The 23,120-nt window shown below is 55.7% G+C and overlaps 8 protein-coding genes across 8 annotated transcripts; 4 read left to right on the forward strand and 4 right to left on the reverse strand.

The window, feature by feature from the left end:
- Positions 1–2,518: 2,518 nt before the first annotated feature.
- Positions 2,519–3,418, forward strand: IE81DRAFT_334617 (cwf21-domain-containing protein; the record flags this gene model as incomplete). Its single annotated transcript, XM_025515418.1, has 4 exons — positions 2,519–2,556; positions 2,633–2,830; positions 2,945–3,338; positions 3,389–3,418. 4 exons carry the CDS (start codon positions 2,519–2,521, stop codon positions 3,416–3,418), a joined length of 660 nt encoding a protein of 219 aa, XP_025369408.1.
- A 1,444-nt stretch (positions 3,419–4,862) lies between these two features.
- IE81DRAFT_290667 (hypothetical protein) lies at positions 4,863–5,967 on the reverse strand (the record flags this gene model as incomplete). Its single annotated transcript, XM_025511863.1, has 3 exons — positions 4,863–5,104; positions 5,286–5,487; positions 5,566–5,967. The coding sequence occupies 3 exons, from the start codon at positions 5,965–5,967 to the stop codon at positions 4,863–4,865; spliced, it is 846 nt and encodes a 281-aa protein (XP_025369409.1).
- Positions 5,968–7,554: 1,587 nt separating this feature from the next.
- On the forward strand, positions 7,555–8,785 carry IE81DRAFT_347660 (HIRA-interacting protein 5; the record flags this gene model as incomplete). The annotated part of the gene is made up of 5 exons (XM_025516178.1): positions 7,555–7,777; positions 7,890–8,007; positions 8,086–8,482; positions 8,551–8,607; positions 8,681–8,785. The coding sequence occupies 5 exons, from the start codon at positions 7,555–7,557 to the stop codon at positions 8,783–8,785; spliced, it is 900 nt and encodes a 299-aa protein (XP_025369410.1).
- Positions 8,695–9,893, reverse strand: IE81DRAFT_323740 (hypothetical protein). The gene is made up of 2 exons (XM_025514038.1): positions 9,523–9,893; positions 8,695–9,403 (listed from the first exon to the last, which is right to left on the reverse strand). The coding sequence occupies exons 1-2, from the start codon at positions 9,862–9,864 to the stop codon at positions 8,960–8,962; spliced, it is 786 nt and encodes a 261-aa protein (XP_025369411.1). The 5' UTR covers positions 9,865–9,893; the 3' UTR covers positions 8,695–8,959.
- Positions 9,894–11,427: 1,534 nt separating this feature from the next.
- On the forward strand, positions 11,428–13,002 carry IE81DRAFT_142148 (DUF1768-domain-containing protein). Its single transcript, XM_025510359.1, has 3 exons — positions 11,428–12,209; positions 12,345–12,502; positions 12,591–13,002. Exons 1-3 carry the CDS (start codon positions 11,654–11,656, stop codon positions 12,834–12,836), a joined length of 960 nt encoding a protein of 319 aa, XP_025369412.1. The 5' UTR covers positions 11,428–11,653; the 3' UTR covers positions 12,837–13,002.
- Positions 13,003–13,488: 486 nt separating this feature from the next.
- IE81DRAFT_347663 (Sybindin-like protein) lies at positions 13,489–14,005 on the reverse strand (the record flags this gene model as incomplete). Its single annotated transcript, XM_025516179.1, has 2 exons — positions 13,489–13,670; positions 13,753–14,005. 2 exons carry the CDS (start codon positions 14,003–14,005, stop codon positions 13,489–13,491), a joined length of 435 nt encoding a protein of 144 aa, XP_025369413.1.
- A 321-nt stretch (positions 14,006–14,326) lies between these two features.
- IE81DRAFT_302499 (hypothetical protein) lies at positions 14,327–21,261 on the forward strand. Its single transcript, XM_025512254.1, has 3 exons — positions 14,327–14,502; positions 14,572–20,721; positions 20,799–21,261. Exons 2-3 carry the CDS (start codon positions 14,584–14,586, stop codon positions 21,165–21,167), a joined length of 6,507 nt encoding a protein of 2,168 aa, XP_025369414.1. The 5' UTR covers positions 14,327–14,502; positions 14,572–14,583; the 3' UTR covers positions 21,168–21,261.
- Positions 21,108–22,988, reverse strand: IE81DRAFT_142174 (Mak16 protein). Its single transcript, XM_025510360.1, has 4 exons — positions 22,613–22,988; positions 22,228–22,513; positions 21,745–22,144; positions 21,108–21,664 (listed from the first exon to the last, which is right to left on the reverse strand). The coding sequence occupies exons 1-4, from the start codon at positions 22,740–22,742 to the stop codon at positions 21,371–21,373; spliced, it is 1,110 nt and encodes a 369-aa protein (XP_025369415.1). The 5' UTR covers positions 22,743–22,988; the 3' UTR covers positions 21,108–21,370.
- Between the last annotated feature and the right edge of the window lie 132 nt (positions 22,989–23,120).

A 23,120-nucleotide genomic window follows, 5' to 3' on the forward strand; every position in this document is an offset into this window, starting at 1 on the left:
AAGACTTACTGGCTGAGGCTGAGCTTGAGGGTAGTAGCCAGGCTGCTGACCTCCGTACGCTTGTTGAGGAGGTGGTGGCTGCAAGATAGGTCGACGAAATTGGGTGAGGTGCCCTAGAAGATCAAGGGTCCGCCCATGGCACTCACATAGTAGCCGCCCTGTTGCTGCTGGGGGTAACCCTGTTGAGGATAGCCTCCTTGTTGAGGATATCCGCCTTGCTGAGGGTAGCCCTGCTGAGGGTAGCCTGAGATGGAACAGCGAGCGGTGTGAGGAGCGTTCAAGGGATGAGGAAAGCGCTCGCGCAGAGCTTGCAGCCACGAGTTGAGGGTGGGGCTAAGGCAATTCCCGAGCACAAGTTGGCAACGCAGTCCGGGCTGGCAATGCGCCAGCGTTGTTTATCGGTCACCCGCACGCGCTGAAAATATGGAAGTCAAAGCCCCCTGAGGTCTGCTCCCATCCCGCGCACTGACATCTCAAAGCGTCGCTTCATTCTCCGACCCGAGCCGCCTTGATTTCGCCGACCGGGAGCCCAGCACCGACAAGCCGTCCGAGAGTAGCCACTTACCCTGCTGTCCACCCCCGTAGTACTACAAATAGGCAATGAGAACAAAGCGAGGTCAGCGTGATGATGCGCCAACGCCGTGTGCCTATGCTTGCCACCCAGTGACAGCATCTTATTCGGCGGCTATCTGACTTTATACACAGTCTGTATGCTGCGCTTCGAATCGCCCGCATCCAGCACCCCGCGCTTGACCTTCCAACATCAGCGGTCTGTTCCCGCTGACGTCACGAGGAGCTGCCCTCGCAAGAGCAGCGTTGAAGCCAGCTGCGCGTGCGTTACGAAACATCCTTTCCCCATGTCGATGATCACAGAGAATACGCACATCCTTGTTCGACATGATGTGCAAAGAGGAGTGAGAGGGCGAGTTGAGTTGATTGAAAGTGGTGAGGAAATGTTGAGCGATGGTGGAAACGGTGGAGGTCAACTGGAACCAAGTTTGCACTTCTTTGAGAGAATTGTGAATTTACACAGTCACGAATCGTGAATCAGGCGAGATCGCCTGTAGGTGCAGTATAGCTGTGCTGTGCGCGTGAGGCGATGCCTCGCCTTGCAGATTTCAAGTTCTAGGCTGCCGAACGCGCGCGCAACCCCCGTACGCGTGCCCCGCGCAGCCCGGCGACCGCCGCGCCTGCCCGGCCCTCCATGCACGCACGAGCGTTGACGGCGCGTTTGTAGAGTCATGATCAGCAATCCGCAGTGCGACGACCAAGCATGCTGATGCATGACCTACTGCATGCATATGCATGCCCAGCATGGCCGAGTCTTCGCTTCACTACACACTGCGCCTGTGCCATTCAAGCTGAGATCTACCTTGCACCGCATTCGACGCTGCACGTTTGCCGCACACATGCTGCTCTTCAACAGGTTCGTGGCTTTTCTGCATTTGCCGGGGTATTCAAGCTGAGTGAAGCGGGCACATTCAAATTCAAAGAACGAGCAAGCCCCTGGCAATTCGTTATTCATTTTATGCACGCATTCATCATCAGACTCTTAATTCAAGATTGTATAGGCGACAAGACGGAGCTCAAAGCAAGCGGCCAGCAACGAGCGAGCGGCAAATTCAGTCACGGCTCAGTCGAGAGGCTGTGCTTAGCCAACACACACATACAAACTCAAAAAAAGGACGATTTTAATTCACATTGTAACAGACAGACCATTGTACGGTCGTCAGCGGCCGAACATGGTCCATCCGAGATCCACAGCAAAGGTCGAGCGGGTGACTTTGCACACGCCGTTGGTGTCTCGTGATTTGCGCTTGTTGCGACTTCCATGCAGCGCCAGAGCAGGATCGTGCAATGGGCATTGGACCAATCAAAATCTCATCAGTCACTCACACTCACGACTGATGAGTCTTGAGCGTTCCATCGTTGAGTCGCAAGCGTGGCGTTGCGCTGCTGCCGACTTGGGGATCGATCGGCCAGCTCGGGCGCATGCTTGGCCTTCGATCCCAGCAAGTAGACTCTTCAAGTGTCTGCACTCCCTTGGAATGTGCAAATCCTTCGCCAGATTTTGATTCCAATCTTGAATTCGTGAGCAGAGTTGCCAGACGCTATTTGTCTTTGAATATGGCCGCCAGTCGTGAATATACGCAGTTTGACTCCAAAGGCCATGCTGCTCGAACATTTCAGAGTCAGAGCCTTGCGTGTATAGTCACACAACAGTCTTGATGAGTCTTGTATACATCACAACAAAGAACCAGATGAGTTGGAGCTGCTCTCAAGATCCAAAATGGGCAAGGGGTGGCCACATCACGTGATCCTCGATTTACGATCGCGCGATCACACAGCATGCGGGAGGAAACCCGAAAGTTGCAGCAACTCTCTGGCCAGTGAGTGAGGAATCGATCTCCTAGAAGGCCATCGAGCACCCACTCGTGATTCATGCCGTCACCTACTACAGGCACCTTGCACAAACAGTCGAGGCTGCCGATCCACAGCTCGGTCAGTCCACCACAAAATGTACAACGGCGTTGGGCTCAAGACAGCTCGTGGCAGGTGAGTTATTCGGGCTGGGTGCAATCATCACACGTCAGTTTTCAAGCTGACCTTTCTCTTCTCACGCGCTTTTCAGCGGCACAAACGGCTACGTCCAGAAGAACCTCTCCGCTCTTTCCAACGGGCGCGAGCGTAGCCTACGCGACCGTCGAGATGACAGAGACTGGTCAGATGCGCCTTCTCGCAAGCCAGATGCCGGGATTTTGGAACACGAGCGCAAGCGAAAAGTTGAATTGCAGTGCTTGGAGCTGCAGGTCGAACTCGAAGACAAGGGGTAAGTCGAGCTGGTGTAGTGGCTTGCCCAAGCTGAGCAGAACGTGTCCGCGCGTCGTGCCTGTCGTCCCTCGAATTGAGGTGCTTACTGCATCCACTTCCGCAAACCACTCAGCCTATCAGAGGAAGACATTGAGAGACAAGTCTCCGACCTTCGCACCTCACTGCTACGCAACCTATCTGTAGCGCCCACCAGAGCCGAAGCCAAGCAGCTTCGCCCGTCTGACGTGCACAAACTGCAGGCGGCGAAAGAGGTAGAATCATCCAAGTTCCAGAGAGCGCTCGGCGTATCAGCCGACTACAGGGAAGGTGATGCCTTTAACCCTGAAGTCCAAGAGAGACGCAAGCTAGAGCGCATCGAGGAGCGCAAACGGAGAGATGAAGAAAGAGTCAGAGTGGCCGCAGAGAGGGAGGCTGCATACAAAGCTGCACGTGCCGCGCGAGAGAAGGAAGAACAAGATCGTCGAGATTTCCAGAATGAGCTGGACAGGAAGCGCAGTCGAGATGACGTTGGTCGGGAACCTCAAGGTAGACGTGCACCTGCTATGCGATACAACAGCCAAAGTCCCCGCCCGACCGCATCTCGTAGAGATGTTGAAGACACAAGACGTCCGACGCGGTATGACGACGACAGTCCACCCGCTCGTCGTCGTCGACGCGACTCTAGCCTCAGCGCCAGTCCTCGTCGTCGGTACGGCTCCAGTCGGAGTCGGAGTCGTAGTCGCAGCCGTTCGCTGCCTCGTAGGAGACGCGAACCAAGCTTCAGCAAAAGTCCGCCACCTCGTCGCAGACGCGACAACTCGCCACCTCGTCGAGGTCGTGAATCGAGCTATACTCCCACGCCGCCTCGCGACAGAACTCCACCACCACGCAGTGGCCGCGATCGCTCTCCACCGCGACGCAGGTACAACGGCCCTAGCGAAAGTCCTCCCCGCTACAGCAATGACCGCGCACCAGCAAGCAGGCGTGCACCAGACAGTCACAGCGAAAGCCGATCGCCCGAGCCCCGACGAGCGGAGGTTAGGCGTGCAAGATCCACCTCTGGATCTGCAAGTCCGCCAACGAGAAGGCGCAGAGCGAGCTCTTCCCTTTCGAGATCACCTTCTCGCTCGCCACCTAGAGGCAAAGGTATGGAGAAAGAAAGAATGTCGAGCGTCTCGTCTGCACGCAGGCCTCCACCACCTGGCCCACCTCCTTTACCGCCTGGTCCACCGCCACAGCGTCCTCCTGGCATGTGAGGTTTCACAGGCTCGTGTCCAGAATCTCGATCTTGACCAATTTCAGGTCAAAGAGTCATGGCGTGATATATGTATGATTTCGGTATATGTGAAGCGACGTTCCTTCGAGCGGCAGCAGCGACAGAGGTGCGAAGAACGAAATGCACAAGAGGCGTGGTAATGATATGTTGGTATGTTTATAGAAACGCAGCTGCAGGTGAGCCTCTCTTTCACAGCTTGCCCTTGCCAGCATTGTCGCCGTCGACGCTCTTCCTCCAGCTGCTCTCAAGCGTCTCGGTAGTTGCTCCAGGGCCAGCGTCAGTCGGGACAGGCGCCTCTTCGGCGGTCTCTGCCTCGCTTGATGTCGAAGCCGCTGACACGCCCGGTGCAAAGCCAGCCCGCGCGGCTGCGCCATCAGCACCCGAGCCTGTGCGTGCGGCATACCAAGTAGTGATGCGCTCAATGACTTCGTCGTATCTGCAAACGAAGAGCATTCAAATTCTCGCGCTGAGCCTCTCGATCAACCGCGGAGGGAGTGCGCGGCTTATGAGTACAATGCTCGGGCGCACTCTGTCACTCACAAGCCCTTTTGGCTGTTGAAGTTGTGATTGCCATTCTCGACCAGATCTGCCAGAAAGGGGTGGCCAAACATGAGCACGACCCGCCTGACTAAACACAATCTTTTGAAAATAGAGGAAAACGCCATGTCAATGCACTCACACAACGTGCACGATCCTGGTCTTCGGCCGGGTGCAGACCTGGCGAACGAGCAAGCGATGTGAGCATGGTCGATGATGAGACGCGACCTGCTCGAGCTCACAGTTCGTTGACATAGTAGGCCACATCAGCAGTGGGCACTGTTGTATCGCTTGTTCCATGTATCAAGAGCGCATCGGAATCGAGCGGAAAGCGCCTGACGTGATCTGCGATTGGGAAATTGGCGAACTGCTCGACGTCTTGAGGTCGGATCTGCACCTCTACATCCTTGCCTGCCACGCGCACATTCCACCGGTAGATTCCCTCCTTCGCAAACGCTGGCAAGTAAACATTGTCTCGATCTGCATGACGTGGGGGGCGATGAAGAGATCAGTATGCACGAAGGTGATTCGCCAGAACCGATACTCACCATGTATGCGCTGCCGCGTGAAATCACAGCACGACGAAGGATGCTCTGCTTCAGCATGTCACTTCTTCCTATCGCCGTTCGCAGCCCATGCGCAGATGGGTCCCAGCAGACACTCACGTGCATTCTCCATCGAGCGCTCAAGCTGACGTAGTAAGGTATCCGCTCCTCTGGATCTTGTCTCATAGCCTCCGCCCACTTGGAGTAGTAGGCAAATCCATCTAGAGCACCTCGTGAATGACCGATGAGCAAGTGCACATGATAATTATATCTCTCCCTGAGATGGAGGATGACGGACCTCATATCATCTAAATCTTCCTTTAAGCGTTCAAATTGGCACGTTGATCAGCGACGACGCAAAGCTACGTCCGATGCTATGCCTCCCGATCGACTCACATCAAACTTGGCCATGCCCCAGCCTCCACCGTCCCCACCTGTAGGTGGAGTCTCGTGATTTGAGCGGAAGTCGAATCTGAAGCTGTCGATAGGCAGTCTGGCCACGAGTCCCTTGTGATAAGTCTGGTCCTTGTGTGCCAAGACGCCATGCAGCAGCAATGCGAGCGGTCTTTTCCGCAACCCTGCTTTGCGCGAAGCGTAAGAAGGATCCGTGGGAGGTGGAAGCTGTTGGAATTTGACATGCTGAGCCAAGATGCCGGTCACGTCCAATGATTGAGGGGTGAACTTGTGCGGAACTTTGAGCTTGGTCTGCACCAGGTGTGAGGCGTCCACCTTGGCAGCGGAGACTCTAGACGAGCCTGCACTCGACCCGCCCGACGGTGGCGGAGCCGAAGAGCTCATCGTGAGGTGTTCAGCTCGGTGGCGGGTGTGAGAGGCTGCTGCTGTGCTCCACTCTCGTTGTCGAGGTCGTTGCTACGCGCAATGCCGAGGGTGTAGATGGAGCGGGTCCTCCTAGTGAGAGTGGCTGGGTAATGCGAGATCGCGGGCGTCCAGAATGAAAGGCGCGCGGCGAGTCTCCACGATCAAGTGCCTTTGAAGAGTGGAGCAGTCGCAAAGATGGAGAGAGGGAGGCAAGAGCGTGGTGCGATGCTTTTCACTGTTGTGTCTCGGCGAAAGGTACTTTACTTGCCCGCTGATTCGGAGATTCTTCCTCGCTCCTCGCGCTCTCCAGCTGCACCTTGTGGGGATGAGACGTACCTACAGCGCACGCGCGCTCAAGAGCTCCGCAGATCTGGCCGCTCGATGCTGTGCGATGCTCGTCTTATCGTCTGGCTGGGTGCTGTAGCTTCCACGGCAGTGTGCGTGGATGTACTCGTGCCGACTGTTACCCTCTCGACTGCTCTTGCTGATTGCGCGATGTTGTGTTGAGGTTTCCCCGCACATTCGGGCCAAAGCGGGAAGAGCAAGCTCGCTGGTAAAAAGCGAGACTCTGACTTGCGACCAGTCGTGAGTGCTCGAACCGCCGTCGAATCACCTGTTTGCTTGTGCTCAAGCAAGCTAGCATTTGTCTGTGTATACTCGTTCGTGACTGCACGATGGATGCTCTTGTTGCTCGTAATGTGAGCGAAGCGCAACAACTTGCACGGTATCGCAAGGCCGGCAGGCAGGCAGGCAGCGCACCACTATAGGTCGTTCGATCGCAATTGAAATCAAAACGGGAGGGCCGAGGCGATTGAATTCGAGCTCAACAAAGCTCAATCACGAATGCGGCCGAAGCGCGCAGGTGAAATCCGGGGCATATATCGTCTTGATATATGTGGAGTCAAGCTCTGCTTGGTCTCAGATCCAAAATCATTCGGTTTCTGACCAGCTCCTGCTGCATACAGTCAGTATACGTGAATATACCTGCCTGTCACACAGGGTGAGGCCATGTCCCTCGCAAATTCCAAGCATTTGATTCGTGATTGACCCTTGCTGTGCGTGGATTGCAGCGCAATCAATCCACCATGCACCCACCGGCTGCAAACGCCAAAGCGTTTGCCGGAAACCGGAAAACCGGCGGCACTTGCTCACGTGACCTTTTCACGTCACTCGCACGACAAACCTGTTTAGCATTCACGTGATTCATCGAGGTGGAGCGGCCGCGCCCAATGACGAGGCAGACAAATCAGAGCAGCTTTGCCCCGCGCTTTGACTCCGATGGCTCCTGATTGCATCCAGCACAACTACTGAATCCACGACACTCACCATCACACTCGCCACTCAGAAGCTGGCATTGCCCCTCACTTCACTTCGCCAACTCGCGCTGCACTTCAATCCTGCGTCTGTACTGACACGCTCCGGCACAAGTGCTTGCCACTCAAGTCGTTCGCATTCTTGCGGCTATCGAGCTCGAAGCCACACAGATTGATTCGAGCGTCTATTGGATCGTCGATTCACCTGTGACCCACCTCTAGGTGAATGAAGAAGAGCTTGTAACCTTCAGCAATGTCTAGCCGATCGTTGCAAGCGCTGCGATCAGCGCAGCGGCCCGCCTTTGCGGCCCAGGCCATTCGAAGCGCCACAAGTGGCTCTTCTGTTCGCGGCTTTGGGTGTTCTGCGCCTGGTGCTCAGAGTAGCCGCTTGGGCTCGGCCTCGACTGCAAACACTCAGAGGCTACCTTTGCGCCCGACCGTGCCTGTTGCTGGCGCCGTCTTTGGCAGACAGCAATGTGAGTGCCTCTCTTTGCTGTCCGCCTCCTTGTGGCAACAGCAGCGGTGGGGACGACAACTCTTAGCTGACGAGCTTTCTACCGCCCACCGTTCCATGCTACTCGCACACAGCCCGGTCGATGTTCATTCAGACGGAGTCCACTCCCAATGAGGACTCTCTAAAGTTCTTGCCCGGCCAACAAGTGATGCAGAGCGGAACGGCCGAATTCACAGACACCCGCTCTTCCATGTGAGTCTTCGCCACCAACGCACGAACCGGCCGCGCGGAAGCTCGGACGCTGATCGGTGATGCTTTTCTTGTGCACAGGACCTCTCCGCTCGCAAAGACGCTTTTCGGACTGAATGGTGTCAAGACAGTATTCTTTGGTCCCGACTTTGTCACCGTCTCCAAAGACAGCGAGACTCAGTGGTCAACACTGAAGCCCGAGATCTATAGCACCATCATGGAACACTTTACAGCGGGCAGAGACCTTTTTCTGGATCCTGAATCTGCTCAGGGCTCTTCAGACACGATCATCTTGGACACGGACAGCGAGACGGTTGCTATGATCAAGGAGCTTCTGGACACTCGGGTTCGACCCGCAATACAGGAGGACGGCGGGGATATCGAGTACAGGGGCTTCGATGAGGACGGCGATCGGATTGTGCGTTTGAAATTGAAAGGCTCGTGCAGAGGCTGCTCCAGCAGTGCAGTCACCTTGAAAGTGAGTGCGCACAGAATGTCCCATCATCACGAAAGCGCCAGCCTGCTTACTCTGTCTTGCGTCTACAGACCGGAATCGAGCGTATGCTCAAGCACTACATTCCAGAGGTCGAAGCAGTTGAGCAGGTTAGTATTGCGATTGTTACGCTGCCCCTGTAGTCTGAGATGCACGTTACTGAAACGATCTCGTTGACAATAGGTGCTCGATCAGGAAGAGGAGATTGCATTGGACGAATTCGCCAAGTTGGAGTCAAAGCTCAACAAGGATCGAGCACGAGAATCTCAGATGGGCTTCTCCCACTAGCTATTCTGCGCCGGAGGCTCGCCGCGCTTTGTATCAATAACCAAACTACCCATCTCCTTTCGCGTGCTCGACTAGGAATATCTGCCAGCACATCACTGGACTGCGACATGTCATTGCTATGTCGTACTGTGCCAAATCGTGAAACGGCGGTGAGGAGAGAGAAGAGCGAAACGTCTATGCAAAGGCGATGATGGGAAATGCGACGGCGACCAGAGCTAGCAAGGTGGACTGAGTCTGCGCAGACGCGTCGTTCTTGTGGTCACCTTTCTTGTCTTTCTCATCATCGTCGTCGTTGTCGGTGTCTGAGAAGGTGACACCGCCAACGGTCATGCTGTCCTTGCCGTTGCACGAAGAAATGACCGCGTTGCCCGTCTTCATGACGCTCCCGTCGTCCTTGCAAGCGGAGGACTTGTCGTCGTCGTTGGAGGAATTGGACGTGCTACTGGACGTGATGGTCGAATCTCCGATGCTGGTGGAGTGCGATTCGGTGTTCGAGACGATTCCTTTGTCTGAACCCCAGGGGAATCCTCCACCGGAAGAGGCGAATGAAGAAGAACGCATTTCTAGCTTTGCGATTGCACCGCCAGACCTCGATAGGAGCACGGCGATGCTGCTCTCCTGAAGGGCGAGGCGAAGATGGCGTCAAGCTGGCTCTGGTCAGCTGATGCGCTCTGCGAGGTCCGATACGTTGTAGATTCGCTGCGCAGCTTCAAGCTTTGCCGTGCGCTGATACTCACCGGTGCTGAACCGGCATAATTCGAAGCAGCAGATGCGCCGCCCAACAGGGCTGCCGCGGCACAGACAGAAAATGTAGCTGAGGAGAAGCGCATAATGAACGTGGATGGGAGCGGAGAGGACGCAATTTGCGATTTGGCGCGATGTGCTGATGACCGGTGCCAGACCGGGGGCGCGAGGTGACGGGGTGCCAAGGTGACGAGGGAGATGTGCGGAACGACCGGCGTTCCTTGGAGATGGCAGGCAGTGCGAGATCGGTCAGAGAGGAGGTGGGAGTGGGGATCAGTCTTATAGGTGAGCAAGGTCCCACGTTGGCGATCGCCTCTTATACTCGTGACTCGCATTCACGATTACAAACTTGTGGTTCGTTCTGTCTCTGCAAGCGTACGTGGTGTCCTACGAGCGTAGAGCCTTGGGAGCCGTCTTGGCAGTGGGGGCGGCTAGCGTCTCGACGCCAAGCTGCAGCTCGGCGCGCTCTCTGCAGGCACCCTGGCTGAGGCTGAACGCGCCCACGACTCACGTGCCTGGCCCTCGCACGCGCACACAACAGCTGCAACTTCTTTTTGTATAGACGCCATGCTGGGTCGATATATAGCTGCGAGCACAAGGCTGGCGGTTCGATCTTGAACGGTAGGCCAAGATTCGTGATTGAAGCATTCAGATTACATAGCGATCATTCCGGACACGAAGTGGTCCGCGAAGAGAACCGTTTGGCGAGTCGTGAGGTGAGAGCTTATCAACTCCGACCGGGGCACATCCCGCAGTCCACAAACTTATAAAGCCTCTTTCGGGTGATTGCGATCGTGGAACGTGATTGAGCAAGAGCTTCAGCTTGAGAGAGTCGGAAGGAAGGCCAGAGTGCTAGTGTACTACCTCTTTGAGACTAAGCACCTATGATTGTCATTCTTGTATAGTATGGTCTGGCTTGACGTTGTGTCGGCATCGCGAGCCTAGATCGCGCAGTCCGCGGCGTGGGAACGAGCAGACGAATCCCCATCATCACGAACATGCGAGGGTGTCGAGAGTTGGAGCAACATTTTGATTCTCAAGCCGCGTACATGTGCTGTTCGGAAGACATCGGTCCTGTCAACAATCTCGAATCAAAAATGACGCAGTCAAAGTAAAGTCAAGATTCAAAATTGATCTGATGAGACTTTGAGTCTTGAAGTCTTGAGTCAAAGTCACGTGTCATAGACTGCAGGGGAAAGCGCTGGTGATCTATCACGTGTTGGCATCGCATATATGATGAGCATATGCTGCATGGCAAGAACGGCCGCGGCCCCAACCGAGACGCGGCCGCGGCATCCAGGGTTAATTGTCATCTGATGCATGCTATATAATAATCGTGAATAATCAAGAATACATAGTCTCGCTTGATTCGTGGTTGTATGCGGCGTTTTCTTCCGCGAAGCAAGTATGGCGTGCTCGGTGCATACAACACGACACCGCAAGGGGTCTTCCGACAGTCGCGAGGCCGTCTGCCACACTCATGTCTACTCGCTGTCTTCTAGCGTCGAGGTCTCCACCGCAAGACCCTTTGAAGATCAAAAATCATCAAGAATGGAGGCGCTCCTCTACCGGCGGCCTGCGATGAGCCGTTGCCGCTCCCGATGGTTTGCATCCAGCAGCGGTCGCAGTGTCGAGAATCCCAGAAGCAGTGGAGACATGTGCCCACGCTGATCGGATGTTCACAATCACAACCACGAATTCACCATTGGCGCCACGTCATCCACGAACTTTGTAGCCGCAATCTCGGAACTCTTAAAACAGCACGCCATAACAGCATAATCATCATCATCAACTTCTCGAAACGGCACCTCAGCGCAGTCTTCTCTCCAGCTGGCTGCTATCGAGGACACAGGCGAAACCTTTGCTCTTGCTGCTTCACTACAGCGTGCGCCGACGTCGCCTGTCTTGCCATCGTCTTGGAAACTTCCTCGGTATCGGCGTCAGGCACAACTGTCCACACTGAACTGCGGCCCAGCTGGAAGCGAGACTTCCCGCGAGCGATCGGAGAGAGCGGCGGCAAGTTGTTCTATTCACTTGACCAACCATCATCTCTCTGCAGACTTACGTCCAGCCAAATCCCAGTCCACCTCCGCTTTGAATCGCATACATTCCGCTCCATTCATCATGCCACATGCAACGATCCGCTCGCTGAAGCTGTTCAAGAAGAAAGCAGTGGATGCCGTCGAGGATGTTGGCGAGACCATTGCGGACGTTCCTGAAAAGGGTCCGACGACCGAGCAGGCCATTCAATCGGAGCCTGCTGCGCCTGCAGCTGGAGGTGCGGTCGCAGCAAGCTTGGCAGGTTTACCAGATCCCGGAGCTGCGGATGCTAAGCAAGCCCACTCTCACAAGCACGATCTCGCGAATCACGAGGGGGCTAGTATCTCGCAGCAACCGACGCGTACTGCGCGGGACAGGGATGCCACACTGATCTCAGAACAAGCGGGCCCCAGCTCAAACAAGGACGATTCCAAGCATGAATCAGATGGCGTAGCGCTGGCAGACGCGAGTGGCGACAAGCCGCACAGCGTGAATCACAGCGCGAGCCCGCCTGCAGAAGCGGCAGAGACGGAAAGTGTCGAACGTGTGGAATTCTTCACCAAGTCTGGCGCACACTGGTGGCTCAGCAATTCGAGTCCGCACCCGGTGGTCAGGGACGGGGTCACTTACAAGACGGCTGGTGAGTCGCAGTGACCGGCCAAATGTCTAGTCTACAGTCGGACAAATGCGGGCCATAATGAGCGCCTAATTCTAGACTCAGACTGCACCATGGTGGGCCCTTTCTGACGATGCAATCGCTGCCACCTTTTCCCAGAGCACTTGTTCCAATCACTCAAGTTCCTGCCTCATCGACCGGATATCGCGACAAAAGTGCGCAAAGCTGGCTCTCCCTCGGACGCCATGCTGATTGCTCGAGCAAATGTAGCGGATGCTCGCAAGGGCTGGATCAGACAGGGCATCAATGTCGCCGTGGTGAGTGCAGTCATCTGGAGAGCGACCGGAGAGTTTCAACACATGTTCACCAATGTCCATGCTGACCCTCCTTGTTGTCACCGTCCAGATGCGAGAAACGCTGCTGCTCAAATTTACACAGCATTCGAGCCTGCGTGAGCTGCTTGTGCAGACAGGGGAGGCAGAGCTGGTGGAAGCGAACCCTAGCGACGCCTTTTGGGGCTCCGGAGCACCCGAAGGCTCCACAGCCCAAGGGCTTGGACGCAACCAGCTTGGAAAATCTCTGATGCGCACTCGTGAGACGTTGTTGTCTGTGGCGGGCATCGGCATTGGTAGCGGCGCTCTCACCGTCTAGATCGCACGCCAGCTCGCAAATGCGAGGGGCGAGTCGGGCCGTCGATCCTTGTCAATCTGTAGAGTAGGACTTGATAATTGCATGCATGAAGAGAAACGGATTGTTGTCATCGTGTGGATGTGTGGTGACCGGAGCCAGCCTGGCTGATGTGGCTCTGCACCTCGCGCTTGCGATGCCCAGCGTCGCCTTCATCCATCATCCTTGCGAGATGTCTGGCTGAAGCACTGCAACGCCGCGCAAAGTACTTGCTGGGCTCAATGTTGCGCTTCCTCCGAGGCCGTCTCTCCCCTTTGCAGCAAAGGGGCCTCGATGCGGTTGCGCCACAAATCGAATGGGTCCGATGCTGCTGCTTTGCGATTACCGACCAGCCGGTCTGGGAGCGATTGACAACGATCCGCTGCGGTGTCTTTCTGGAGAGCTCTGCTGCTCGAAAGCCCCGGTACGAGTAGAAGCGCCTATCTCACGCATTCGTCGCTCATGCTGTGACCATGCACATAAAGCGTCCTGTCGCATGAAGACCAGGGCTGAGGTTTTCGTCTGATAGAGTTAAGATATGTGCGCGAGCTCTCTTCGATGTGTGAGACCTGGGAAAGTCATAGTGGGCGGAGCGCCTCGCGACGGATGCTCGCTGTGTCTCCTGTGTCAAGATTGCTCAGACACTTGTGATGCTCTTGATCTTCTCATCGAATGCGCCAATGCCACGAATGGGCATTTCGGCTGTGTAGAAGGGATTCTTCATCACTAGGTCCGCGTACGCTTCGTAAGCTGCTCGTAGTGCGAGTTGGGCTGCTTGAGGAGTTAAGGAGGGCGGGTGAAGCAGGATGAACTTGATCCCTGAGGTCGAGCAGGAACCCGGGGAAAGTGGGTTGGCGTAAGGCGACGAGTGTCCAAGCTTGATGCAGAGACCTAGACTCACCTGTTGGAGTGACGAGCAAATTGAGCTCGTAGCCGCCAGCGGACAAGTTTGTCAGGCCAGTGTCTGGCAGAGCAGTGGGGTTGATTCGAGCAGTGATCGCGTGAATGCCATGCAGAGTACCAGCTAGAATCAGGGCTTCGTTAGCGGAGAGCTTCGGCGCGTCCTCGTTCGTGGCAAAGGATTGGTAGATCAGGCCTCCTGCCTTGTTGATGATCCAGAGGGATGTGGATGTGCTGCTCCCGTTGGCGGACATGGCGGCTAAGCTGTTCGGCGAGGCGGTCAAGATGTGATCAGTGAGGATGACTCAGTCTTTCATATGCAGATACGGCGGTCCATTCGAAGAAGATCAGCTATTCAGCCAAGGGTGTCGTGTGTGAGCGTCGCGAACGAAGGTGATTGTCACCTGCTGCAATTCACCTGACCGCTACCCATGCAGCCGGAGTCAAGAGTCACGAGTCAAGAATCTATAGTCTGATGAGTGTGTGGTGCGTAGCGTCGCGCGCTAGGGCGGCGGCGACGCGTGGAGAAGATCTTCGCGGTGTATGCACGCAGCGCACAACTCACACCACCCACACACATGCTCTCGTGTTGCCTTGCTCCTCACCATTCACGCATCCCTCGCATAGATCATGCGGCCATATCGAGTCGCTCCGCGAGGTCGCTTCTGAATGCGCCACAGGCTCGACCCCTCAAGACAAGCTCACTCTCCCGTGCGTGCTCCCTTCTCTGGAGTTTGCCCCTCGTGCGCCGGTGAGTATTTTACCTCGACTCGTTCCAGTGGATCATAATGCTCTTCTTTGACATCACAAAAATCTGCAGGCCCCTCTCAAGATGCCGGTCGAGGCAGGGCCGTCGAGGATCGCGATAAATTCCGCCTCATCCACAGATGCCCTCGAACGGCCCATTAGCTTCCGCGAGCTCCACGACCACTTGGAGTTGTCCGCGCAGCGCCTCTCTCCTGAGCAACTCGCCCAAGCACTGCGAGTTCGGGCGCCTCAACTCAAGTCATGCGGTCGCCCTTTCACCCAGCCATCGCGCCTCGAACATGAACTCACTGACTCATCTAAGGCGCTCGACCTGTGGAATGGAAGGTCCGCCGAGGTCAGAGCAGAGGTCAGACTCCTCGTGAACGACTTTAGCAAACTACATGCAATCGACGCGACCGACGCAGCGCCCCTGGTATGGCTATATTTGGAGAGCGAAGAGTCTTCGCTGGAGGATCTCGTCAAATCGCCTTCGGCAGGCGCTCAGAATTCTCAAGGATCATATGCTGCTCAGCAACGCACGAAGCACCAAGATGAGCTCCGCCTCGTCCTCGTTGCGGGCTTGACCGCGTTCTATTTTGAAGAGCGCCTTTGCATCTTACGGATCATTCCTATCCTGCTCCGGATCGCCGACGACCCTTCGCATCAGCACCACGATCTGGTCAGCGACCTAGTACAAGAAATAGCGACGCCGGAGCTCGCTCTGCACATTCTCAGCTCCTTCGATGAAAACGCGCAGCGACCACTGCCGGAGTCAGTTCGGGGAGCGAGAGGAGATGAAGCTGCATGGGTCAAGCAGCGACTAAGGGAGCAACTTGGGTTACTCGAATCTCTCTTCTTTCTATACTACTTGCGCCTTGCATCCACAGCGGCGGCCGTCCTCAGGATTCTAGATACGGTGCGAACTACGAGTGCTGGTCGCATACTAGTTGGGCTCGAGCATCTGGACAAGGAGGGGACAGAAATTCACGCCGCGGTCTCTCATCTCTTGATCCTAGTGGCGGTCGAGAGCCTCAATTTGGAGTCTCACATGAACGGCGAGGTCTCTCTGGAGGATGTGAGAGCCATCGACGTGGAGCGAGGTTCCAACTGGGTAGATGAGCGCTCTCTGCTCGCATCTCCGAAAGACGTGCACAAGGTCATCGACACCCTCGAGCTGCTTGCCGATGAGCCATGCTTCTCTCCCTTGCTGCTCGCATGGTCCCTCGTCCTTCAGAAGGTAGAGGCGAAATTTGAGCAGTGGTTCCACGTCAGACCACATGATCGATTACCGCCACACTTGCAGAGGCTTCAGGACGAGATTGCCCCTCCTGACACAGGCGACACTAGCTTGTGGCAAAGGCTGGCATCTGTCGCTCTCAGTCCTGCTTCAGGTCTCTTCTCCGAAATGCACGCCATCGTCACCTCTGCTCTGATCACTACGGCGAGCTCAAAGAGCGCTGCCACCGTACTAGCAATACCAGCATCAGCTTCTTTGGCACATCGAGCCGTGTTCAAAGGTCTCTTGCTCAGCGTCACCGAGCTTGTGCGCGCTCCATTCATTGAAGATTTGGATGGGCTCATCGGCCTTTGGGAGACCACGTTTGGATCCGGTGCGATCGCGGAGGAGAGCGCAGAGTCCATGCCAGGGATTGCCAGCTTGTGCGATCAGTTCTGGTCGGAAGACTTTAATCACGAAGACAGGAGAGCGTTGCTGGAACTCGCGGTCCGCCGATGGCCAGTCAGCTTCCGGCCTCTGGTGCGCCTGGCGACCGCTCTGACGGGTGCATGTTCAATTCAGGCCATTCCGACATTCGTTGATTCCTCGAGGGACACGTCGGAGCGATGTATTCTCGCAGTGTATCGTTTTCTGGCGAGCCTGCCAAGCGTTGCTCAAGCTTTGCCGCGAATGGGAGTGAGCGCGCCCTATGAGCTCATCAGCACCTCCGTCCCGGATGCAGCGGCTTACCGAACGACGCGCCTGATGCCTTTCTTTGGTTGGAAGAGCATCAGGCCTAGCACGGTTGGCACGGTCGTCTCAGATGCTGGCACTGACGTGGTCGTCGTCTGGGAATCCGCAGATCCTATCAGCGCCTGGCTGATTCTTGCAGATTGCCTGGCCAGCTTTGCCGGCCTGCTTGCAGCTCCAACCAAGTCTTCGAATCAGACGAAGAGGTCACAGGCCGTCGACGACGTGTTCACTATAGACGAAACCTCGCCGGCGCTCGACTTCGACGCGCTAGCGCCAGGTGAAGACGCTGCCTCGCGCGCGGAATGTGTCGCCGACGTCCTCGACTTGTTTGCCGCTGTCTTCTCTGGCTGCGAGACCATTCGAGAAGAGCTTTTGCAACACCTCGAGCAGGGCCAATCCGACGATGGGCTTGCCTCTGATCATCGTGCGCCTTTCGTCGACCTGATGCAGGTCACCCTGCGTATCTTAGAACAAGCCGTCGCGCAACGCCCGATCATCTCGCGCGTCGTGGTCAGCGCTCTGAAGCTTCTGACGCTTCTCATACCTTCTCGCGCTGCAGATGTCTTCGTCGCTCTACGCTCGTCGAATCTCTTGACCGGCTCACCCGGCTTCTTACCCGCGCAGTATCAAAATGGCATCACCACGGATCTTGGCACGTCAGGCGTCCCGCCCTCCAGAATCCTGCAAGAAGAAAGTTCGCGGGGCCAATACCCTGCACTAATTGCTCTCCTCGACTTGCACGCCGGCCTGCTGATCGAAATGCAGCGCTCTCAATTCTCCAGCACCCCTGAACTGATGCAGGTCAAGAGCGAGGTCCTTCTCAGAGCTACGGCTTGGATGCTGGAAAGCATTTGGGTTGAATATCAAACTCTGCCTTTTGCCTCGGCGAGGACTCAAGTAGAAGTCGGTCATCGCATCACACATTTCCTCCGAAGCGCCCTCAATGATGTTGCAATGAGCCCTCTGACAATCGGGAACAGCTCAGCCAGCGCTTTATGCGGCGCACTGGAGCGTGCGCTCGTGCTCGGTGTCAACAAGGCGCTGGTTGCACCCATTGCTACTGTATTGGGTGGCGGAGATCAGCTACTACAGGGTCTGTATGCTTCAGGACGTTATCACGAGGCTGAAGGGGCACTGCGCCTGGTCGAGTCTGTGCTCCAATTGACGCACATCATTGTGCATCGCAAGAGGCAAATTCAAGCTTTCGGCAAAGCCGAAGTGTATGGAAACCAAGGCGTACGTCTCGGCATAGTCGAATCCCTCTTCTATGAGCACACGCCCGTCGCGTGGCGAGGTCGTACCAGCCGAGCAACGCAGGCTGGCGTGGAGCTCGCTGCAGCTGTACTCAGCTATGCGCTCTTCTCAAGTATACCAAGCTTGAGCATCAAAGGGGCTCAGCTGATCACTGCTCTGTGCGGGTCTTCCAAGGATGTGGTGTCATCACAGGAATCGAGCAAGCGGCATCAACACGTGCCTTCACTCAGTGCGCATTTCGGCTCACCAAAGGAGATCGAGTTGACTTTGGGGAGACTTCGCGATTTAGTGGCAAGCGAAGCAGTAGATCCTGATCTGCGCTCAGCAATTTGGACGATGCTGGCGTCCTTTATCGACTCGCAGCCTGCTTTGGCGCAGCTTATTCTCAGCGGGCATGCCTTGCAGGGGTCGAGAGGCCAAGCTTTTAGCACATTGCAAAGTAGCGACACGGACCGACAAGCCACAGAAGGATCAGGAAAAGGGAGCATCTTGCTAGTAGCTCAAGATATCTTGATCAAGAAGACGGCTCCTGTGGAGACCCAACCAGCCCTTCTCGAGTCCATCTTGCGCTTTGCACACCACGCGTGGTCGCATGCAATGGAGCATCCTCATGTCTTTGACAAGATCCGATCCAGTAAAGACTTGTGGACGGCACTGGTTGCACTCATCTCCGATCACATTATCGAAGCTCCTCCTTTGCCAGACTCGTGTTCGAGGAACAACAATTACTATCGGACTGAAGCCGATGAGGATGTAAACACGTATGGTCGACAGCAGATGTGCATAGCCCGGGCACTTAGCCTGCTGTGCGAAGATATGCAGCTGACGGTCCAGCTCGCGCTATTCTTCAAGCGAAGTCACGAAGCTGGAAAGTCGCCGAGCAGAGCCAGCGAACAAGTCTTCTTGGAGTTGTTCGAAAAGCCGAAGCACCTGATCGACATATTGTTGCACGCTGTCAAAGTGCAGTGCGACACATCTGAGCACGGTCTAGTCGAGCAAGACCACTTGTACCAGACCCTGCCTGCCATCAAGCTCTCCACCATGCGTCGTCCGGCTCGCTTGGACGATTTCGACGAGTCACGACCATTTGGGGACACCTACGTGTATGATGCGCTGAACCTCTGTGACAAGTTGGAAGGCATCGTGACCACGGATAAAGTTGCGAATGAAGATGAGAGCGTCACCTCTGATGGCTTGCCAGCCGGTTGGCAAACGGACGCCTTCCTGGCTTTAGCTCGCATCAACGCAGACTGGAGCCTCATCGACTCCCAGGTTGCAGTGCTGCGAGGGTGGACTTCACTTCTACGCTTGAGCGTAGGCCAAGTCGGCTCAGAAATCTTGAAATCCGCACGAGCTCGCGAATTACAGCAGAACCTGCTGTCAGCGTGGATACGGTGTGCAACTATCACTGCAGAAGAGGATCGCAGCGCCGCCGCTCTGCGCGGTGTTCACAGCCACAGGGTTGCTTTCCTTGCGGGTCTCTTGCAGGTAGCATGGGGCCTAAAATCTGGCACTATCGATCGGGAAAAGTCATCAGGTCAAGTCGGGTCTCCCGCAGATGTGGTCAAGGTCTCGCAGCTGGCATGCCAAGTTCTTACTAGCGAGGCTTTCAAAGTGGAGGACAGCGTGGCAGGCATGTTCGCTACGCCCTTTCACCAAGATGTTTTCACCATCGTTCTCATCTGCACGGTCCAATTTAGACAGCTGCTCAATGCTCCGGCAATGGGCGCGGAAGCTGGCAAACGTGCTTCGTTGCGCCGTTCTCGAGGAAGAAGCGCAGCCTTCGACGACATTGACGAGCAGGACGCTCCACGATTGGTGCAGACGCACCTGCATCGTGTTGTCGACGTCTTCGCCACGCACACCATTCTGGCGCTGCGCATCGCTGCCGATCGCGGCATTGCGCTTCATTCGGCGGACTCTGACTTGTTGCTAGACAGCGTGGAGACCGATGTGAGCATCATTAGCACCACACTCTCACTGCTTCTTCGTGACGACTTTACAATTGAGCCTCAGTTCTGGTCGCTCCACTTCCAATCTACCGGCCTGCTCACAAGCTGCTGCGACCTGCTCAGGCGAGCTCACTGGCGATCGATTTCAAATGACGAAATCGAGGCCGAGGAGACTAGCCATATTTCTCCCGAGGTGCGATTCATGCCCTCCCTCCTTCAGTTCTTTGCCACCCTCGCACTGCGCATGACGGGGGCTGAGACTCTGGCTCTGGGAGGCGTCATGGCAGCGCTGAGCTCAAATGCGCTGTCTGCACAGCTCGAACGTGGCAGCGTCCGCCCTCTATCTTTCCCACACGCTCATAATCCAGCGCATGTAGTGTGGTTGGAGATGCTCCGGCTAGTGTCAGGTCTGGCAAGAAGCCTTGCCGGCACATCAGACGACGACAGTACCTGGGACGACGCGAGCCTGCATTTCGTTGCAAACGAGGTGGAGCCTTTTGTGCGGATTTACGGCCGTCAGGTGCTTTCGACCTTGGCCTTCAAGCCTTTGACTGCAGCCTCGGGCTTCGCCTCAACTCACACTGCGCTCCAAGATGGTGGTGACGGAGTTAGCATACCGCTCATCGAAGAAGTTGAGGCGACTGTGCAGCTTTTCTTCGTCATCGTCTCAGCCCACAATGCAGCACGGCATCGGAGGCGAGGCATGTCACCCCACGAGTCGAGCTCAGCGCATTTAGTCGCTGTCCTTGCAAACGCCACGGGGGGTCTGTTACAACAAGTGGTCTACCTGCTACAGCATCCTAAAGAGACGCTCAGCCTTGTGCAAGGCAGTCAACCCGCCACCAATGACCAAGGAGAGACGCAAAGTCAACCATTGTCCGGCTCTCGGAACACAAGGTCTGAGCAGATTTCGAATTACGTCTCGCAATTGCTCGAGAGCATTGCTACCTCGGCTGTCGCAGCTCTGGTGTCGTGGAGTCGTGCGATGTCCACACTTGTCGGATCGCAGCAGCCCTTGCTGATGTCGGACACTTCTGTCATTGCAATGGTGCGTGTGACTGTATTTTCATTGTCCTCTCTTGCCTCGCTGACAAGCATCTTTCTCCCTTGCACGCGTACTCAAAGAACTCCCGCACGGCACCTGCAGCGCCCACCTCGATCGGCACGCTGATCGACCTGGCGTCGTTCTTGACGGACAAGTTGCGTTCCACCAAAGCGCTCGAAAAGGAGCGGGTCGTGCATTTGAGCACCGCTCTCGAGCAGACTTTGACGCTGGCAGCTGCTCAGCTGGTGGAAGCCAACCAGCGCGAAGCTTCGCGCGCTTCAGACCCAGGCGATGCGGCTGGCCCAGTCAAGCGGGATCTCACGCTTACCAGGGGCGTGCAGAGCGCAATCGAGACAAGCAGGGGCGTCCTTGCCGAGAAGGGTTCAGGAGAGAATAGAGGCACTGACCTGGTGGATCTGCTGAGACTATCCCTGCAGCGAGCGTGCTGAAACCGCCCCTTTTTTGTCCCACATCGCACGGCAACCTGTAGCTTCCACCGCAGCGCGTTCGCAACCGATATATTGTACACTCCCGGCCGTCTTGAACGCTCTGAAATGGCAAGTGCGACCTGCGAAAGCTCTCGATCAGTCTGTCTTGCTCCTAACCACATGACGGAAGAGACTTCTCTGTGTGAGAGCTCGCAAATACGTGACTACCAATTGGCGATGGACTCTTTCGAAAGCGGGACCGTCTCTTGCTCGTATTCCACCTCCAGATTGGGAGCTCCGCCTGAGCCTTTCTTGCCTTTCTTTGGGGCTGGCTTCTTGGGCAGTCTTGCACGAGGAGGGGCAGCTTTCACTCTCTTGTCCAACGTTTTCTTGGGCGGTACGTCCGAAGCCGGCCGTTTGCGACCTGCTTTCGGGTCGGCTGCGGTGTCTGCTGACTCCGAAGCAGAGTCTGAGAGGTCCGATTCGAGATCCTCAGAAGAAGCGCCAGACTCGGCATCCTGACGAAGAAAGGTGGGGCAGACTCCGCGGTATCAGAGACGCGTTTCGACAAGCCTCAAGCGCTCATCCTCGTGCTCACCTCGTCGTCTTCCTCCTCCTCGTCAATCTCTTCCAAGTCGTCCAGCTCATCATCCGAATCCTCATCCTCCACAAATTCCCGATCCCCAACCCCATCGAAGTCTTCCTCTTCTTCCAGCTCATCCTCACTATCCATGTCCCACTCGTCCTCTTCGTCCTGCTCATCCAAAAGCTCTTCCTCCCTCTCGATTTGCAAGCCTTCTTTTTCGGCCTTCTCCTCTATCACTCGCCTCCAAATGTCCTCATTAACGTTTAGTGGTGCCTCTCCATACAAGCCCGACTTCAACCTGCTCAAAAGCTCCGCCTCGATGGATTTCTCTAATCTCGCAGCCCGCATCGCCTTGTTCTCTCGGTTCGCCTCTCGCCTTTCCGTCTTTTTCTTGATTCCCACCAGCTTGGGTCTGGCAAGAGGAAAGTCGAAGCAACTCTTCAATTGCCGTGCAGAGAGGGCACGCAGAAAGAGCGTCATTGCTCGGAGACTCACTGCTCATCAGCAACCTTTGCCAAGCTCCTCATCTTATCCCTGTACTGCTTGATCTTCATCCACCTCTGCTTGGCTTTGTGGATGACGAAATTGTTCCAAAATGGCAGCTCTTCGTCGATCTGTTTCATCGCCTTTTCGATATTGTTGGACAACTTGACCCTTTCCCACAATTTTGAGGGAGCGTGAGCTCTTTCGGGAGTCTTGATGTATAGGTACACTGTACCTTCGACGTCGCGCACTGTAGCGTATCGCGCATTGGCCAGCGGACAAGATTGTCGATTGCACCCTGAGAGCGTCCAACAAGAATAGAAGCGCAACTGCATAAGCCTCGCTGTTCGCCCAAGCCGTGCGAATCAACCTTCCAAACCTTTTTCCGCGCACTCACACCCGGTCAAGTTGTACGCGTTCCTGCAAAAGGTCTGATGCGTCTTGATGCTGGGAGAGGAGAGCTTGAAAGAGCAAAAGCCATGACCGATCAAGGACCATATGACATCGTCTGACTGAGCGTGCGACATTGTCGGAAAGGTGTCTCCGCTAAAAGCTTTGGATGGGTTGAAGAGCTTTGGATGGACGGCAAGGTCCGATTTGATCGAGGCGAAGCAAACGGAGTGAAGATTGAGAGCCTGTGCTCTGTGTTCTGAACGCTCAAATGAAGGTGCAGGTGGGTCTGATCAGCTCGCAGTGAGCTGGTGAAGGAGCGATTGTCAAGCCTGTCCAGAGGTGTGTGCAGTGGTGAATGAGCGACGTGAGACCTCCAAATGAAGAAGTTATGCCAGACACCATGCATACAGCTTGATGCTCATCGTCGTGGATTAGAAATCTGCTTGCTGCACCATGTGCGGCCAGAAGCCTCAAAAAATTTGGGAGATCCTATGCATCACGTGACAGGAAGC

This window comes from Ceraceosorus guamensis (assembly GCF_003144195.1).
Source record: "Ceraceosorus guamensis strain MCA 4658 unplaced genomic scaffold IE81scaffold_32, whole genome shotgun sequence".
Lineage (NCBI taxonomy): Eukaryota > Fungi > Basidiomycota > Exobasidiomycetes > Ceraceosorales > Ceraceosoraceae > Ceraceosorus > Ceraceosorus guamensis.